Source organism: Xenopus tropicalis, chromosome 6 (genome assembly GCF_000004195.4).
Source record: "Xenopus tropicalis strain Nigerian chromosome 6, UCB_Xtro_10.0, whole genome shotgun sequence".
Classification (NCBI taxonomy): Eukaryota; Metazoa; Chordata; class Amphibia; order Anura; family Pipidae; genus Xenopus; species Xenopus tropicalis.
Window position 1 is genome coordinate 6007038 of NC_030682.2, and position 20527 is coordinate 6027564.

At 44.2% G+C, this 20527-nt stretch overlaps 2 protein-coding genes across 2 annotated transcripts in view; both read left to right on the forward strand.

Moving 5' to 3' along the window:
* LOC100493685 (zinc finger protein 665-like) overlaps nucleotides 1-12914 on the forward strand; it is a 28984-nt gene extending 16070 nt beyond the window's left edge. Inside the window, exons 2-3 of the transcript XR_001924705.2 lie at nucleotides 11954-12050; nucleotides 12789-12914. The gene's annotated coding sequence lies outside the window, so the exon portion shown is untranslated. The remainder of the gene's footprint in view (nucleotides 1-11953; nucleotides 12051-12788) is intronic.
* Nucleotides 12915-13168: 254 nt separating this feature from the next.
* Nucleotides 13169-16039, forward strand: LOC100493847 (gastrula zinc finger protein XlCGF58.1-like). Its single transcript, XM_018094740.2, has one exon. It carries the CDS (start codon nucleotides 13361-13363, stop codon nucleotides 15524-15526), a length of 2166 nt encoding a protein of 721 aa, XP_017950229.2. The 5' UTR covers nucleotides 13169-13360; the 3' UTR covers nucleotides 15527-16039.
* The last annotated feature ends 4488 nt before the right edge of the window (nucleotides 16040-20527 follow it).

Sequence of the window (20527 nt, forward strand, 5' to 3'; positions counted from 1 at the left end):
TCAACCTCTGCTTCCACTCCTCAGAAACAGGGGAATCCCCAAATGTCATGTGGGAAGCCACATTTGCCAAGTTTCATACAGAAGCAGATACTGGGGTGGACTGCACATCAGCAAGGTCAGAGACCTCATGAACGGGGTCGTCATACGCCAACTCCTGTTTAGGCCGGATTACCACAGCATTTGGAGAGAGATTTTGAACAATTAGGGGTATTTTTTTGCCCCACTCTTTCTTCTCCGTAATAACTTGCCACCAATTCTGTGCCACTGCCTCCGAGGGGCTTTCAACCAGCACATATCTATAGACGCACTGTGCCTGACCAGTACACTCTACCTCGAATTGAGGAGACTCTGGAAGCCCTTAATTTTAGCAAATGGTTCACTGTAATAGACTTATGCTCTGGCTATTACCAGGTATCTATATGTCTGAGGATCAGGAAAAGACTGCATCTATATGCCCCTTGGGCTTTTATCATTCAAAAGCATTCTCCAAGGTATTTGCAGGGCCCCAGCTACCTTTCAGGGACTTATGGAGAAGGTGTTGGGGGACCTGTCACCCCAAGAGTGCCTGGTGTATATGGATGATATAATTGTGTTTGGGACTACCCTAGAGGAGCATAAGCAGCGTCTGATGAATATGATTGATCGATTAATAGCGGAAGGACTAAATCGACAAATATAAGTTTTGTTGCTCCTCAGTAACCTATGTAGGCCATGTGGTCTCTACAGAAGGAATAGGAACTGACCTGGCCAAGATTGAAGCATTGGTAACCTGGCCCAAACCCCAAAATGTCACTGAACTGAGATCATTTATCGGGTTTTGTGGTTACTACAGGCTATTTGTAGAGGGGTATTCAAGAGTGGCCCACTTATTAAATAAATTGTTGAAGCTTTCTAATGTGCATGGTGAAGAGACACAAAAAGATGCTAAAGCCCCTTTTGGTGATAAGTGGACTTCAGCCTGTGAAGAGGCCTTTGTTCGGTTAAAGAAAAAGTTGACAGAAGCCCCTGTATTGGCTTATGCAGATGCTCACAGACCATATGTCCTCCCTGGGATGCCAGTTATGAAGCGTTGGGAGGTGTCCTACACCAGAGCTACCCAGAAGGGCTGCAGCCAGTGGCCTATCTTAGTAGGAGTCTGGCACCCAGTGAAAAGAATTATCCTGTGCATAAACTGGAATTCCTGGCTCTTAGGTGGGCCATTGTGGACAAGTTGCATGACTTATTGTATGGAGTAGAGTTTGAAGTACGAACAGATAATAACCCTCTCATATATATTTTGACTACTGCTAAACTTGATGCCACAGGGCACCGGTCGTTAGCTGCACTGTCAAACTACTCTTTCACAAACCAGGGTCTAGGAATATAGGAGTGGATGCTCTCTCTAGACGACCGGGTCTGCCTGCCCTGGAAGATGATGGGGAGTGGGAATAGATACCCAACATCGGTATGAAGGCCTACTGTGCTAGAGCTGTGGTAGTGGATGACAAGGTGGCTTTTTCTGAGTTGAGGGTTGTAGATTCTGTTGGTGGAGGGCCGGAGCCTTACCACATATGTACTGCTGTCCCGTTGCTCTAGTAGGGGGAGAATCCAAGTTAATCAGTCACAAGCACATGGTTCAAAGCCAGAAAACTGATCCTGTGATAGGGCCCCTGTGGAGAGCGTTTAGCACCAGAAATCCTGCTGAATTTTTCCAATGTGACTGGGGGAAGTTCTGTGTGGAACAAGGACTGTTATACCAGTTGATACCATATCATAATCACCCTGGGAGGTGGCAATTAGGGTTGCCCCTTAAATTCAGGAACATTGTGTTAAGGAGTGTGCATGATCAGCATGGACATCTTGGAATGGAGAAGACTTACAGGCTGGTCCAAAGCCATTTTTTTCTGGCCTAAAATGAGAGATGCAGTTGCATGTTACTGTAGGAGGTGCCTAAGGTGTCTGCAAAGGAAGACACTCCCGGTTCTCGCTGCCCCCATGGGTCACTTAAAAATTTCAGAGCCCATGGACTTGGTGTGCATGGACTTTCTTTGTATTGAGAATGATTTGAGGGGCATTGGTAATGTTCTGGTAGTCACCGATCACTATACTAGGTGCACCCAAGCTTTCCCCACCAAGGACCAAAAAGCCTCCACAGTCGCTGAAGTACTATGGGAGAAGTTTTTCATTCACTACAGGTTACATTCTGATCAAGGCAGAGACTTTGAGAACCATTTTATTAAAGAGCTTTTGCAACTGTTGAATATTAAAAAGAGCAGAACTACTCCCTATCACCCCCAGGGAGACGCCTTTCCTCAGAGATTTAACCGGACATTGTTGGACATGCTAGGTACCCTGCCAGTGGAGGATAAAAACAGCTGGAGTAAGCATGTGGAGGCTATGGTGCATGCTTATAACAGTACTCGGCATGATAGCACTGGTTTCTCTCCATACTATGTTTGGGAGGGAGCCAAGGTTGCCCCTTGATATCCAGCTGGGTGTATCTACAGATGGATTGAGTCATTGGGACCACTTTCTGTATGTTTCCTGATGGAGGGAAGGCTTGACTACTGCCTATCATTTGAATGCTGGTAACAAAAGGAGGTATGATCTTAAAGTCAAGTACAGAGAGTTACTTCCAGGTGACAAAGTGTTACTGAGGAATTTAGGGGTGCCTGGGAAGCATAAGCTGGCTGACCACTGGAGAAATGAACTATTCGATGTGGTGAGCAAGCTGCCTGGGATTCCGGGGTACAAGATAAAGGGACCAGAGGGTCGAGTAAAAGCCTGGCATAGAAATCACTTACTCCCTGTATCTCAAGCAAGTGATGTTTCTACGGGTATTGACATTGAGGAGGGTCAAATGGAGGGTACTTCTGACTCCCCCAACGCCACAGAAACCCCACCTACAGTTCAACAGACCCCTATGGATGCTCAAATGCCTAAACCTGATGAGGGTGGAAATGATGTAACTCAGAGTGACTCTCTCCCCTCTGAGGACCGGCCTATTCCTTTCAGGGATAATTTGAATCCCGTAGTTTATACCAAGGTCTGAGACAAACCAGAGGTTGTTGCTGAGTGATGGAAACTCTTCTAATAAGGATTTGGCTAGGGGACTCCCCCGAGAGAGGTGAGACGGGGTGCGCAAGTTCGGCAGCCCCCACCTGTACTGACTTATGATACGCTGGGAAATCCTTCTTATGTACCACATGCTGGACTTTACCATGCCTGGGTAGGGGCAGTGTCCAATCTGGTAAATATGCTGCCGGTGTTTGCACCCCCAGGACTAGACTATTATTGATTCAGTTTATGTGCCTTAGTAAGTATACAGCTGAGTATGTTGCATGCAGTTCCTTTTCAGCTAGTGGTTATATAAATAGGCACTATGAGCTAAAGCAGGCCAGAAGAGTTTGTACACTTCAAGTTATTGCATTACTTGGTTCTGTGTTTTTTATTGTTTGTCAGCCAGGAGGTGACAGTTTTTAAGCAGGGGGAGAATGTAGGGGAGCTATGAATACTTGTCTCCCCTCTGTGCTGTTACTGTGCAAGGAGTAGGAAGGAGGGGCTGCTGGGAACTAGGAGCAGAGAGACAAGCAAGGGGCTCACACAGGGTTCTGTATAAGGAAGTAATTGGGACCCCCCAGTGGCAGAAATTGCACTCTTTTAGGGTGCGGAAGGAAAGGGGGTCCCTTTCAGGGGAAAGCCAAAGGGAGTTCTTCTCAGGGCTCTGAAGTACTTGCCCCATAAGTGGGGATTCCCCTCAGCAGTTCAGGAAGTACCGGCTGGGTTATGTGAGGGAAGTTGCCCCTGGCTGGCAGGCTGTATCTATCCCTGCAAGTATAAAGGTACAGTGTCCTGCCAATAAACCCATCAGCCTTCCCTGTGTGTGTTGTGGATCAGAGCAGTTTCCCAGGGTGGGTACCGCAGCCCAACCTGCCCTGACCCTGGGTGGAGGCACGCCATTTATCAGTGTACCTGCTCCTCCATATAGCGGAGGCACAGGGCTCCTGTAGTGCCACACACAGGTGAATGCATGCTAGATCCCATGCAGTAGCAGAAGAGGACTATACCTGGGTATAGTGCCTGGGTATAGTGCCCGGGTATAGTGCCTGGGTATAGTACCCGGGTATAGTGCCTGGGTATAGTACCCGTGTATAGTGCCTGGGTATAGTGCCTGGGTATAGTGCCTGGGTATAGTACCCGTGTATAGTACCCGTGTATAGTACCCGTGTATAGTACCCGTGTATAGTACCCGTGTATAGTACCCGTGTATAGTACCCGTGTATAGTACCCGTGTATAGTACCCGTGTATAGTACCAGTGTATAGTACCCGTGTATAGTGCCTGGGTATAGTACCCGTGTATAGTACCCGTGTATAGTGCCTGGGTATAGTGCCTGGGTATAGTGCCTGGGTATAGTGCCTGGGTATAGTGCCTGGGTATAGTGCCTGGGTATAGTGCCTGGGTATAGTGCCTGGGTATAGTGCCTGGGTATAGTGCCTGGGTATAGTGCCTGTGCATAGTACCCGTGTATAGTACCTGTGTATAGCATCTTCAGTCTTCATTTCTGCCCTGCCTTCAGTTTATAATATCTCCCCAGCCCTGTCTGCATCTGTGCCTTGATTGGCCAATTTTACTTTCTGTCACGAAAGCTGTGCTCTGATTGGAGAATCCACAAGAAGACAGAACCAATCAGAGCACAGCTGATTACAGCAGAACTGACTTGCAGGAACAGGAGAAGATTTCCAGGACAGGGCAGAAACGGAGTGAGGTTTTTTGTTCTTTTTTTAAGGCGCCAAGCAGGTTAGGGGAGGCTTAGCCTGTGTTTCTATTTGTGAATATGACTAAAATATACCTGTAACCTTGTTATAAAGATTACGGGTATTTAGGGGCGTATTTATACGTGTATAAGTATAACCTGAGCTTAGGGGCCCACTCACTATATACTGTATATATACACTATAAATGTCACAGTATAACCTGAGCTTAGGGGCCCACTCACTATATACTGTATATATACACTATAAATGTCACAGTATAATCTGAGCTTAGGGACCCACTCACTATATACTGTATATATACACTATAAATGTCACAGTATAACCTGAGCTTAGGGGCCCACTCACTATATACTGTATATATACACTATAAATGTCACAGTATAACCTGAGCTTAGGGACCCACTCACTATATACTGTATATATACACTATAAATGTCACAGTATAACCTGAGCTTAGGGGCCCACTCACTATATACTGTATATATACACTATAACTGTCACAGTATAACCTGAGCTTAGGGACCCACTCACTATATACTGTATATATACACTATAAATGTCACAGTATAACCTGAGCTTAGGGGCCCACTCACTATATACTGTATATATACACTATAAATGTCACAGTATAACCTGAGCTTAGGGACCCACTCACTATATACTGTATATATACACTATAAATGTCACAGTATAACCTGAGCTTAGGGACCCACTCACTATATACTGTATATATACACTATAAATGTCACAGTATAACCTGAGCTTAGGGACCCACTCACTATATACTGTATATATACACTATAAATGTCACAGTATAACCTGAGCTTAGGGGCCCACTCACTATATACTGTATATATACACTATAAATGTCACAGTATAACCTGAGCTTAGGGGCCCACTCACTATATACTGTATATATACACTATAACTGTCACAGTATAACCTGAGCTTAGGGACCCACTCACTATATACTGTATATATACACTATAAATGTCACAGTATAACCTGAGCTTAGGGACCCACTCACTATATACTGTATATATACACTATAACGGTCACAGTATAACCTGAGCTTAGGGGCCCACTCACTATATACTGTATATTGTGACATGCTGAATGCCTGTACACACAATTTGGGGGAATTAGCAATGGCAGGCAGGCATGCAGAGGATCTGGAGCATAGAGACAGGGACACCACGTCTTCAGGCAAAACACAGGTTTATTTGGGCCAATTCTTCCCAACAAAAACATAAGACAGTTCATCAACATACAGTTCAGGGTTGTGATTTGTCCCTACATCAGGGTTCTCACCTTCCAGGGTTAGTTCCACACTCTGGAACACTCAGGCTTCACATTAAGCCTTGCTGAGCCCTCTCAGCACTCATCCGTCAGGTCAGAACTCCCTCTGCTCCCTGCAGTGGCAGGTGGCACCCCCGGCCCCTCTGGGAGTTCCTGACACAGGCAGCCCTCCAGCTCCTCTGGGAGTTCCTGACACAGGCAGCCCTCCAGCTCCTCTGGGAGTTCCTGACACAGGCAGCCCTCCAGCTCCTCTGGGAGTTCCTGACACAGGCAGCCCTCCAGCTCCTCTGGGAGTTCCCGACACAGGCAGCCCTCCAGCTCCTCTGGGAGTTCCTGACACAGGCAGCCCTCCAGCTCCTCTGGGAGTTCCCGACACAGGCAGCCCTCCAGCTCTGTGCCCCGCTCTGAGAGTGACCTTCACTCACTCAAGGTTCAATTCCAACTTCTCTCTGTAAATCCCACAGCCCTTTTTATTGGCTGTTCATCTGCATCCTAATCAGGCAGCACCCTACAGCTGGCCAAATCAAAACCTTAAAGGGAGTTTGGAATGGAGGACCTAACCCATTAACCCTCCATTTACTCCAGGGACCTATTCATTTGGCTTTTCCTAAGCCATTAACATAAACCCAGCATCACCTGCTGCAAAACCAGGCATTTTACCTGGTGCCATTTGTATCCCACCTTAAACAGTGGTGGAAATACACCAAATAATGACCTTTTCCATTGCATCTCACATATCCCCCCTTTGTTTTGACCCAGGGGCAAAACACCTTGTAACCCCAATAGAAACTCTCTCTCTCAAGTTTTCCCCCTAGAGTTCTATCATTGGGATCGAACACATGTGTTTCTATGGGAGTAGCCACACAAACTTTCTTCTCCTGCCTGTCCTCAAATGGGGAAGAAACAGTTGCCAGACTTGTACCCACACTGTCAGACACACATGCCTCTCCCATCTTCTCCACCCTCTGCATTTTATACTCAATCTCGGTTTCAAGAATTACAGTGGCCTTTTCCCCACCCTGCCCTCTGGTAGCATTTGTCACTTCTTGCATACTGTTTTGTGTCACACAGCTTGGCACACACTCAGTGTTCACATCCAGCACACATTTTGCATCCTTTGAATTTAAACTCTCTGCCAGACTCACATTGTCGGTCTGAACATCTCCTTCCACAGCATTTGGCAAAGACCTCATTACTTTGCCTTTAAGACATTCCTCAGTCACTTGATTCATCACAAGTTTCTCACTGCAGACAGAATCTGAGGTGCCCAGAGCCTCACAACACGGATTAGGGGGAAGTTTCAAAGCAACTCCACTTTCCTCCACAGTCACTCCATCTGGCTTACTCTCATTGGTAATGTGGCTGCCAGTTACCTTTTCACACAAAACCTGACACTCAGTCAGCTCAACGCATTCACCTGTCTCACCTGTCCAGCTGTGTCCCGGGAATCTCTACCCGAGTCCCCTTGCTCACCCAATTGCAGGTCATTTGCCTCTCTGGGCCAACGCAGCCGCTGCCTTCACAAATGCACAATTGTCTGCAGTATGACCTGGGGCATAGCAATAGGTGCAATTTACCAGTTCCACTTTGCACACACACTCAGACAAGTCATACATGGTGCAGGGCTTGTTTTTTACCTCACCTTTAAGGTACTCCCAGCCACCCAACAAGAAGACACTCACTTTGCATTAACCCTTCAGGTAGCAAAGCACAACTTTCCAGTCATGACATTTTTCTCTCCAGCACATTGTGTTTCCACTCTCATACAATTCAGCTCACCGGAGACCAGTTTTGTGGCTGGCACATCCTCACACACAGAATCAGGAGGCAGTTTTACCTTTTTCTCATTTACCTCCTCAGACACACTGTCTGGCTTACCACCATTCACTGCCATGTTACCATTTTTCTTCAACATCACCATCAGCTCTGTTCACACACACAGCTTGACCTTTAATAAGTGCAGGAAGTTCACCCGACTTCTCACTGAACCCACTTCCAAGTGCCTTACTGCCCCAGCACTCCTTATAGGCTTCTAGTGACCTTTGCAGTGCTGCGTATACAGGACAGGTAGCAGTAACATGCCCAGTACCATAACAGTGGGTGCATCTTTCCCTTTCAATTAGCTTAGTCAATTTAGCTATAGCAGTTGACAGAGATTGCTCATTAGTACACTCATCCCCTTTAAAACCTTCAGGAGATGAGCTACAGCAGAGCAACAAAGAGTTACTCTAAACACATGGCTTTAACCCCTTGTTCACTGAATAACTTGAGCACACTCTGCTCAGCAGTTCTACATGCAGACTCTCATTTGCATCAGTTGCAACATCTTTTTGCAACAAAGCTGCACAATTACCATTCACACAGATAACATTTTGTTCTGTTTTATGAGACTCAGAGCAGTTTACACTCACTGCATCAGTCACACCTGCTAGGGACACATTTACATTGGGGGGCCCCTACTCCCTTTACCTCAGGCACAACATTGGCACATTTCTTGCTTAAGAAATCTTCTTGCAGATACTCCTTCTCTGCATTCAGGTGTTTCCCACTGTGAGTTACCTCATTCACACTCTCTAGGGGAACACTAATACCAGGGGTCACCCCTAAACTTTGTACCATGGGTGTTACCGCACCCCCCCAGTCACACTCTCTAGGGGAACACTAATACCAGGGGTCACCCCTAAACTTTGTACCATGGGTGTTACCGCACCCCCCCAGTCACACTCTCTAGGGGAACACTAATACCAGGGGTCACCCCTAAACTTTGTACCATGGGTGTTACCGCACACCCCCCAGTCACACTCTCTAGGGGAACACTAATACCAGGGGTCACCCCTAAACTTTGTACCATGGGTGTTACCTCACACCCCCCAGTCACACTCTCTAGGGGAACACTAATACCAGGGGTCACCCCTAAACTTTGTACCATGGGCGTTACCTCACACCCCACAGTCACACTTTTCACATTTGGACATTTTTCAGCAAAATTACCATTAACATTTTGCATAGAACAAACATTATTAACCCATTGGTTTGATTGCTCCTCAACCAAAACTTTGTCTTTTCCCCACAACTCCCAGAATAGGGGAAAGTCTGTTCCCAGAACCACCTCCTCATTACGGTTACTGGAAACCACAAGTGAGAGATCAACTGTCCCTTGTGTGGTTTTAAAAGTCAGACATACAGTTCTCTTGCATCTCGGGGACCTCCTGCGGTGAAAGAACATAAAGCAGCAGTTCTTGCCACACCACAGACAGTGAAGTTGGCATCCAGTGTAACCCACAATGGAATCCCATTCACTTTAACCTCCACCAATTTTTCAACCATCCCTTTAAGAGACACAGTGCACTCTGGCCATGCACTTAACTCTTGCTGTACCTCAGCTCCCAGGACCTTGCCTTTAATTACAGAGTCCCAGTCTTTTCCCCACCAGCATACTGTTCCCTTTCCACCACCCCTTTAAGAACAGTCTTACCATTCCTGTAGGGCATACACTCTGGAACTGCTGTGGATAAACTCTGGCCAACCTCTCCAGACCAGACTGTGAAACCAGCACTGCCTCTCTGCCTGGCATGCTGCACTTGCGCCACCTGCACCGGCTCCAGCCTTGGGGCACCATCTCTTTGGCCTTTCCCAAAACCTCTTTGGAATGCTTTTCCTGGCTTGCATACAGATGAAGCGACCACCTTTGCCACTCGCGAAGTCTCCGTCACTTCCTTTGCCGTCTGTTGCAAGTCCACACACCGCTGTTGCAGAAACTTGGCATTAAACCGCTGCTGCCAGTCTCGCAGCTCCTGTAGCACCCTGCTATGCTCACGCTTTGGCTGTGGGTGTCTCAACACACTTCCCCACATTGGTTTGCTGAAGGCAAAACGGTCACTCACTGGCGCCATTTTGTATCAGTCTCTTTGGGAAATGCTCACTATCCCTTTACATGTGTAGGTCTCTTTAACAGCTCCTTAGTGCCCGCATCATAACACCATATGTGACATGCTGACTGCCTGCACACACAATTTGGGGGAATTAGCAATGGTAGGCAGGCATGCAGAGGATCTGGAGCATAGAGACAGGGACACCATGTCTTCAGGCAAAACACAGGTTTATTTGGGCAAATTCTTCCCAACAGAAACATAAGACAGTTCATCAACATACAGTTCAGGGTTGTGATTTGTCCCTACTTCAGGGTTCTCACCTTCCAGGGTTAGTTCCACACTCTGGAACACTCAGGCTTCACATTAAGCCTTGCTGAGCCCTCTCAGCACTCATCCGTCTGGTCAGAACTCCCTCTGCTCCCTGCAGTGGCAGGTGGCACCCCCAGCTCCTCTGGGAGTTCCTGACACAGGCAGCCCTCCAGCTCCTCTGGGAGTTCCTGACACAGGCAGCCCTCCAGCTCCTCTGGGAGTTCCTGACACAGGCAGCCCTCCTGCCCTGTGCCCCGCTCTGAGAGTGACCTTCACTCAATCAAGGTTCAATTCCAACTTCTCTCTGTAAATCACACAGCCCTTTTTATTGGCTGCTCATCTGCATCCTAGTCAGGCAGCACCCTACAGCTGGCCAAATCAAAACCTTAAAGGGAGTTTGGAATGGAGGACCTAACCCATTAACCCTCCATTTACTCCAGGGACCTATTCATTTGGCTTTTCCTAATCCATTAACATAAACCCAGCATCACCTGCTGCAAAACCAGGCATTTTACCTGGTGCCATTTGTATCCCACCTTAAACACTGGTGGAAATAAACCAAATAATGACCTTTTCCATTGCATCTCTCACAATATATACAATATAAATGTCACAGTATAACTGGAGCTTAGGGGCCCACTCACTATATACTGTATATATACACTATAAATGTCACAGTATAACCTGAGCTTAGGGACCCACTCACTATATACTGTATATATATACACTATAAATGTCACAGTATAACCTGAGCTTAGGGGCCCACTCACTATATACTGTATATATACACTATAAATGTCACAGTATAACCTGAGCTTAGGGACCCACTCACTATATACTGTATATATACACTATAAATGTCACAGTATAACCTGAGCTTAGGGGCCCACTCACTATATACTGTATATACAATATAAATGTCACAGTATAACCTGAGCATTGGGACCCACTCACTATATACTGTATATATACAATATAAATGTCACAGTATAACCTGAGCATTGGGACCCACTCACTATATACTGTATATATACACTATAAATGTCACAGTATAACCTGAGCTTAGGGGCCCACTCACTATATACTGTATATATACACTATAAATGTCACAGTATAACCTGAGCTTAGGGACCCACTCACTATATACTGTATATATACACTATAAATGTCACAGTATAACCTGAGCTTAGGGGCCCACTCACTATATACTGTATATACAATATAAATGTCACAGTATAACCTGAGCATTGGGACCCACTCACTATATACTGTATATATACAATATAAATGTCACAGTATAACCTGAGCTTAGGGGCCCACTCACTATATACTGTACTGAGTCACATTGTATGGCAGCTCAGAAACCAGTGCAGTTAACATAAGAATTGAATAATCATATCTGTACCATCAGCTTATTTTACAGGAAGCCACCCAGAGCCCACTGAGCAAGTGCGTGTCACAGACACTTTTCAAGATGGGCAGCTGTTGTGACAAGTTTGAGGCCCTGGATCATTGTTGGAATTTAAATACTGAAACTTTATGTTGGTGCATTAAGTACAGTAAATAAAATATGGCATTTTTAGCCATATTCATTTTTAGGGTTTAGTTCTCCTTTAAATGAAAATTGCAGTAGAAATGAACTAAATGCATCTTGTTTAACCCCAATATTATGTAACATCTGTATAACAAACTGCTATAAATGTTGCTTCTGTATCAGTCTCAGCTCCCCGGTCAGAGATACTGCGGCGCCTGTTCTGCTGCCGATATGGACAAAAGGCGACTTACCAGTGATACCCAGGATTCCCGGCTGCTCAGTAAGGAAATACTCCGTGTGATATCTCCAGGGCCATTTTATTCCTCCCTCATGCAAAGATGTGGCTTTTTGTTACCCCTGATAAATTAGGGGTGGGAAAACTTGCCTCCAATTGCCTTATGGCTGGAGCACACTAGGGGTAGGCAGGAGCAATGGTTTGGGGGGCACTGGGCACATATTTCTCCTGTTTGTCTACTATCAGTGAGCAAGGGGATTTTTATTGCCAAGTTGTGTTGGAGGTGTTGGCTTGTCTTGGGCACCCTTATCTTATTGCCCAGCCCTATTCAGATCTGTTCCAATCTGGTGTTATTTAATCATATATTATTATTAACACAAATGTAAAAAGCACCCTACATAAAATGGGTGTACACATTAACCAAACAAGATTCCATACAAAAACAACCAATAACCCATACAAAAGGTAAAGATGGCCCTGCCCAAAAGAGCTTACAATCTAAATGGAGGAGGGGGTATGAGGGGGTGTTGGGGAGGGGCAAGATGGGGAGGGGCAAGGGGAGGGGCAAGGGGAGGGGTGTGGCACTGAGCATTACATGTAGCAGCATATAGAGCTCACTGAGGGTATGTAAGGCTACATGGGGGGAAGCTTCTCTAGAGAAATGTGTGTAAGAAACTGTTTAAAGGCTGAGTAATGGGATGGGTTGGGCCTGAGTTAAGGGAGATTTTCATAGTTCAGTTTCTCAGACTCAATGCAATTCATTTAAACCCCCCTCCCCCCCAGGTTTCCCAGTAGTTAGACTGGAAAGGATAAAGAATGATTCTGGGAAATATCAGCCGATATCTGAAGAATTGCAGAAGATGGAGCAAAGGAAAATGAGTGGCCTTCCCCAGAGTAAGTATCAAATAAGCCTTGTACCTCATAACCTCGTAACTTGGCTTTGCTTTTATGTCATATTTAAAAAGCGCTTCAGGGCAATTGCGCTACGAATAAAAATGTGCAATTATGTTGGCATATTAAATGTGCCAGTCTCACCCAGCTTTATAAATATAGACAAGGGCAGGGCAAATATAGTCACTGTGTGAATAATAATAAGTTTAAAATGGGGCTCATTTATAAACTTTGTCCAGCACAGAATTATTTATTTTTATTATTTTATTAATGAATGATTATTAATGATTTTTATTTAAAACACGGGGAATTATTCACAGAGATATATAAAGTACACAATATTGTTATGTAAGTGACTCTGCAAGAACTGTACAGCCTGAGCCGCATCTGGAAAACTGAGTCTTTTATTGAGACTCAGTGCTGCTGGATACAGACTGGTTCCATATGGATCAGGAATCACAGAGATGAACAGGGAGAGGAGAGAAGGGCTTGGTGCAAGGAAGCAGACAGGAAGTGACACAAACAGGAAGTTCCCTACATGCAATGGCTTTGTTGCCAGATCTACCCACAGTAACCAACCTCCGGTGCTTCAGAAACCTCACGCCCAGGAGATGAATTCTGCCCCAAAAGCCCAACAGAACCAAATGCCCCAACTTTGCACAGTAACTGGGGGGAAGCTGATTGTAACCCCCAAATTAACAAAACACACACAGCCTGATGCTGAGGAAAAGCTACATGGAAGTCAGAAAATGAACAATATTTCAGGCAAAATCCAATATTCTACTGTACATCAGACAAGAAAGACATTAGCCCAAAGCACAAAGCAAACTGTGTTCCCTAAACCATTTGGGGTTATAAATCCGTTTGTCTGTGTTAAGTGCAAGAGAAGGTTCGGCAGCAATGGGAACCTCCTCATCCATCAGCGCATTCACACAGAGAGACCGTTCTCTTGCACTGATTGTGGGAAATGTTTCTCCCACAGAACCATCCTCCGAGAGCACCGCCGGGCTCATATGGGAAAGGGGCCCTTCCCCCACAGCACTGGGGGCAATAAAATCCCATCAGGTAAGGGCAACTTTCAGAGGCACCAAGGGGCGAGTGCTAAAGGGAAACCACTCACCTGCACTGAGTGTGGGAAATCATTCAAACGCAAGTCTTATTTGCGCGTACATGAACGCACACACACCGGGGAGAAACCTTATGTTTGTACCCAATGTGGTAAAGGCTTTTCCTGGAAGGAGAGTCTTAATACACATTCAGTTATTCATTCTACAGAGAAACCTTTTACCTGCACTGAGTGTGGGAAATGTTTCCGTATGAAGCAACATCTTAAATCTCATGAGAAGACTCACACTGGGGTTAAAGATTTTGTCTGTACAGAGTGTGGGAAACAATTCGCTCACCAAAACCACCTCCGGCAACACCAGCGCATTCACACCGGTGAGAAACCATTTGTCTGCAGTGAGTGTGGGAAAAGCTACACGCAGAAAATAAACCTAAAGATTCATCTGCGCGTTCACACAGGAGAGAAACCCTTTGCCTGCACAGAGTGCAATAAAATCTTCCGATCAGATCGTTGGCTCCATGCCCACAAACTGACTCACACTGGTGTGAAGCCTTTTCAGTGCAAAGAGTGTGATCAGTCCTTCTTAATAAAGGGTCATCTTAAGGTTCATCAGCGGACACATACAGGAGAGAGACCTTACACCTGTCCTGAATGCGGGAAGAGTTTTATAACGCATTTATCCTTAAGTCGACACTATGACAGTCACATCGGGAAAAAGCCATACGCCTGTACAGAGTGTGGGAAATGTTTCCTTATGAAGATCAATCTCAAATCTCATGAGAAGACTCACACTGGAATTAAAGATTTTGTCTGTACAGAGTGTGGGAAACAGTTCTTTCAAAAACACAGCCTCCGCCAACACCAGCTGATTCACACCGGTGAGAAACCATTTGTCTGCAGTGAGTGTGGGAAAAGCTACAGGCTTAAGATTGGCCTAAAAGCTCATCTGCGAGTTCACACAGGAGAGAAACCCTTTGCCTGCACAGAGTGCAATAAAACCTTCCGATCAGTGCAAGGATTACATGAACACAAACTGACTCACACTGGTGTGAAGCCTTTTCAGTGCAATGAATGTGGTAAATCCTTCTCAGCAAAGGGAGTTCTTAAGGCTCATCAAAGGATACATACAGGAGAGAAACCTTATACCTGTGCTGAATGTGGGAAAAGCTTTACAGCACAAGAATCCTTAAATCAACACAGTCACACTCACACTGGGATAAAGCCATACGCCTGTACAGAGTGTGAGAAACGTTTTAGAAAAAAGGCTGATCTGAAATACCACCAATATACCCATACTGGGGAGAAACCATTTGAGTGTACAGAGTGTGGGAAATGTTTTCCAAAAAAGTTTGCAATGAAACGCCACCAATTTATCCATACTGGGTTGAAACCATTTCAGTGTACAGAGTGTGGGAAAAGCTTTGATACTAAATATCATCTTACAGCTCACCACCTGACTCACACTGGGATTAAAGCTTTTGTCTGTACCGAGTGTGGGAAACAGTTTGTGGCCAAAAGAAGCCTCCGGCAGCACCTGAAGATTCACACCGGTGAGAAGCGCTAGGTTCATGGAACTCGCACTAAGGAGAAGGGCCTTTAAACAGCGGTGTCACCTGAGATAAGCCCCCCTGCCGTAAAACTGCTGCTGCCCAGGGGGGGCGCTGTAACAAAACACTAGCGGTGGCCATAGTCGCGCCAATATAATCGTACAAAGTGATGTTTCTTATGATTTTCAGACTGTGCTTGGGCTCTGAATTATCATCCCAATAATTTTCATACCATGACGTTTGTAGAGTGTAAGCTCTTTTGGGCAGGGCTCTCTTCCCCTCTTGTATCGGTTATTGGTTGCTTTATATGTTACTCTGTATGCCCAATGTATGTAACCCACTTATTGTACAGCGCTGCGGGATATGTTGGTGCTTTATAAATAAATGTTAATAATAATAATGACGATCAGTCATTTAGTCGATCAATAGACAATTCTGGTCCTCGGGGAGACCTACAGTGTGTTTCTGGGACATCACTTTTGTACCGTTGTTGTCCTTTGCTTTCAATAAGGATAATTTATATCTTAGTTGGGATTAATTACAAGTTACTGATTTATTATTACAGAGAAAAGGGAATCATTTAACCATTAAATAAACCCAATAGGGCTGTTCTGCCCCAATAAGGGGTAATTATATCTTAGTTGGGATCAAGTACAGGTACTGTTTTATTATTACAGAGAAAAGGGAATCATTTAACCATGAAATAAACCCAATAGGGCTGTTCTGCCCCCAATAAGGGGTAATTATATCTTAGTTGGGATCAAGTACAGGTACTGTTTTATTATTACAGAGAAAAGGGAATCATTTAACCATTAAATAAACCCAATAGGGCTGTTCTGCCCCAATAAGGGGTAATTATATCTTAGTTGGGATCAAGTACAGGTACTGTTTTATTATTACAGAGAAAAGGGAATCATTTAACCATTAAATAAACCCAATAGGGCTGTTCTGCCCCAATAAGGGGTAATTATATCTTAGTTGGGATCAAGTACAGGTACTGTTTTATTATTACAGAGAAAGGGGAATCATTTAACCATTAAATAAACCCAATAGGGCTGTTCTGCCCCAATAAGGGGTAATTATATCTTAGTTGGGATCAAGTACAGGTACTGTTTTATTATTACAGAGAAAAGGGAATCATTTAACCATTAAATAAACCCAATAGGGCTGTTCTGCCCCAATAAGGGGTAATTATATCTTAGCTGGGATCAAGTACAGGTACTGTTTTATTATTACAGAGAAAAGGGAATCATTTAACCATTAAATAAACCCAATAGGGCTGTTCTGCCCCCAATAAGGGGTAATTATATCTTAGTTGGGATCAAGTACAGGTACTGTTTTATTATTACAGAGAAAAGGGAATCATTTAACCATTAAATAAACCCAATAGGATTGTTCTGCCCCCAATAAGGGGTAATTATATCTTAGTTGGGATCAAGTACAGGTACTGTTTTATTATTACAGAGAAAAGGGAATCATTTAACCATTAAATAAACCCAATAGGGCTGTTCTGCCCCAATAAGGGGTAATTATATCTTAGTTGGGATCAAGTACAGGTACTGTTTTATTATTACAGAGAAAAGGGAATCATTTAACCATTAAATAAACCCAATAGGGCTGTTCTGCCCCAATAAGGGGTAATTATATCTTAGTTTTATTATTACAGAGAAAAAGGAAATCAGTTTTAAAATTCTGAATTATTTGATTCAAATGGAGTCTATGGGAGACAGGCATTCTGTAATTTGGAGCTTTCTGGATAACGGGTTTCCAAATAAGGGATCCCATACCTGTATATTGGAAAAAGTTACATTTTCATACAAAATTTACATTTGGGTTTACATACCCTTGAAATATAATTTTTTTTAAAAAAGAACTATTTTTTAAGGAAAATATATCTTATAAAGAGTCATTTTTATTTAGTGTGAGAATGTTTTTAGAAGGATTAAATAGGACAAGTTCCATTAATAAAAAAAGAATGTATTTAGAATTTCCAGGGTACCTGATAAAGGTGGGAATTCCAAAATGTCACGCTGTATATCTGGGATATTATAATAATGAAACACATAATAGATGTTTCCCTAAACTGGGGTACGGTGGGTATTATACTTTATTTCCAGTTATCAGAGCTAAATCCCACCCACAAACTGAACAGGCCCAGTGCTCAGAGCAGATATGGGACGTCCCACAGCCACAAATAGCCAATAAGTCTGTTACTCCTTCTACATTGTATAAATGCGCATATTTATGGCAAATGTAAAATCATATTAATAATAATATTATTCACCCCTCTTACTGGGGTAAGACAAATAACCCGCACCAATAAGTAGTGATGAGCGAATCTGCCCCGTTTGCTGAAAAATTCGCAAATCTTTCAAAAGATTCGGAAAACGGCAAAAAATTTGTGAAACGGTGAAAATGTTGCGTGAAAAAAAATTGACAACTATTCTTTTGACGCCCGCGACTATTCTTTTGATGCCCACGACTATTCTTTTGACGCTTGTGACTATTCTTTTGACGTCATTGACTATTCTTTTGACGTCATCGACTATTCTTTTGACGCCCACGACTATTCTTTTGACGCTTGTGACTATTCTTTTGACGTCATCGACTATTCTTTTGATGCCCACGACTATTCTTTTGACGCTTGTGACTATTCTTTTGACGTCATTGACTATTCTTTTGACGTCATCGACTATTCTTTTGACGCCCACGACTATTCTTTTGACGCTTGTGACTATTCTTTTGACGTCATCGACTATTCTTTTGACGCCCGCAACTATTCTTTTGACGCTTGTGACTATTCTTTTGACGCCCACGACTATTCTTTTGACGTCTGCGACTATTCTTTTGACACCCGCGACTATTCTTTTGACGCCCGTGACTATTCTTTTGACGCCTGCGACTATTCTTTTGATGCCCGCGACTATTCTTTTGACGCTTGTGACTATTCTTTTGACGCCCGCGACTATTCTTTTGACGCTTGTGACTATTCTTTTGACGCCTGCGACTATTCTTTTGATGCCCGCGACTATTCTTTTGACGCTTGTGACTATTCTTTTGACGCCCGCGACTATTCTTTTGACGCCCGCGACTATTCTTTTGACACCCGCGACTATTCTTTTGACACCCGCGACTATTCTTTTGACGCCTGCGACTATTCTTTTGACGCCCGCGACTATTCTTTTGATGCCCGCGACTATTCTTTTGACGCTTGTGACTATTCTTTTGACGCCCGCGACTATTCTTTTGACGCCCGCGACTATTCTTTTGACACCCGCGACTATTCTTTTGACGCCTGCGACTATTCTTTTGACGCTTGTGACTATTCTTTTGACGCCCGCGACAATTCTTTTGATGCTTGTAACTATTCTTTTGACGCCCGCGACAATTCTTTTGACGCTTGTGACTATTCTTGTGACAATTTTTGGACATGCATTGAATTTTTTCATCAATTTCGCGAAACAATCCACCAATTGTAAAACGCAGAAATTCGCCCCGAATCCATGCCTGCTGAAACATTTTACCCATCACTACCAATAAGTGTATATTAAAGGGAATATATTGAATAATAAATCTAGTTGTCAAAACTTGTACAATATTGATGCATTTATTCAAATGTTATTTAACCATTTCTTTTACCCCCCATTTCTCTTCTGTACCCTATCTATGTTTGAAATCCAAATAAAGAATATATAAATAAATCTAGTGATCATTAAAATGAAATGATTGTTTAAACTAAAATAACATTTACACTATTTATAGTTACAATTAATTATAGTCCATATTATAGTTTCCAACAAACACAAAACATGGTGGTCTGGTTCCTTCTCTCCAGCAGGTCCATCATGGCTTCCCTCTCTAGGCTCCAGTACATATAGTCTCTGTGCCGTCTTGCCATGTGCTGCCCCTGTCTCCTCAAAGGCTGACCCCCTGTCTTCGAATAGGCTGCTCCCCCTCTTCATAGGCTGCTCTCCCTCTTCTTAGACTGCTCCTCCTCTTCATAGGCTGCTCCCCCTCTTCTTAGGCTGCTCCTCCTCTTCATAGGCTGCTCCCCCTCTTCATAGGCTGCTCCCCCTCTTCTTAGGCTGCTCCTCCTCTTCATAGGCTGCTCCCCCTCTTCATAGGCTGCTCCCCTTCATTACTATTCAGTCCACATTTATACAAGTGTAGGGGCCTATAGGGTTAATAATTCCTGTAGCTTTAAACGCTACACTTCCTTATTTGACTGTTACTGGGCAAAGACCAATGTAACAGAGTTTCCTATTTACATATTTTACATTATTGGCTCCTATGCACACCACTCCCTTTCACACTCACAGGATAGATATTATTATAGCACTTTCTAGGAAAGTGAGACAGTCACAGTTTTAGTTAGAAAGAGCAGTTTCTGGCTCCAACTAGGAGAGACAGCTGGGAGTAGTCTCCTTTACAGCCTATGCTGCCTTAGTGTTGGGGCAACAGAGGTTTTTCCTTGATTCAAGTTGGCTGTAGGGATCCGGGCCACTAGAAGTAGAACCCTAAGGACTTTGTTACTACCCAGACTACTCCCCACAGTGGAGCCTCTGTTCATGGCTTGCTCTGCATTGAACCTGCCAATCCATTTCTCTACATCTTCATTGTGAGTATTACTGCATTACCCTGGGGATCATTTGTGTTGGACAATAAAACCAGTTCAGTTTGAGTTTGCTGCAAGAACCTTCTGGTGTCCTTTTATCTACTTATTTTGCACACAGCCAAAGTGAGTTCTAGTTGCACCACCTTCCTCTTACTCCTTCCATGTAGCGAAAGCCCATCAGCCTATCTAGCTGGTGTTTGTCTGATTACAGACAAAAAGGGGTTACCAGTACACAAGTTTTCCCCACCTGCCCCCACCGCTAACACCCTAACTGATCAGATGGGGATGATGCAGGCTGAGTTATACAGGGAACTCTGAGTATCACTCATATTTTATAAGGGATAATGTACCCCCTACTGTAAATGATAAGGATATTAGCAGTCACTGAGGGGTTCTGTGCCCA

Bases quoted from the DNA above. Each gene is read 5' to 3' on its own strand.
- LOC100493847 (XM_018094740.2), top strand. From the start codon at position 13,361: ATGAACAGGGAGAGGAGAGAAGGGCTTGGTGCAAGGAAGCAGACAGGA.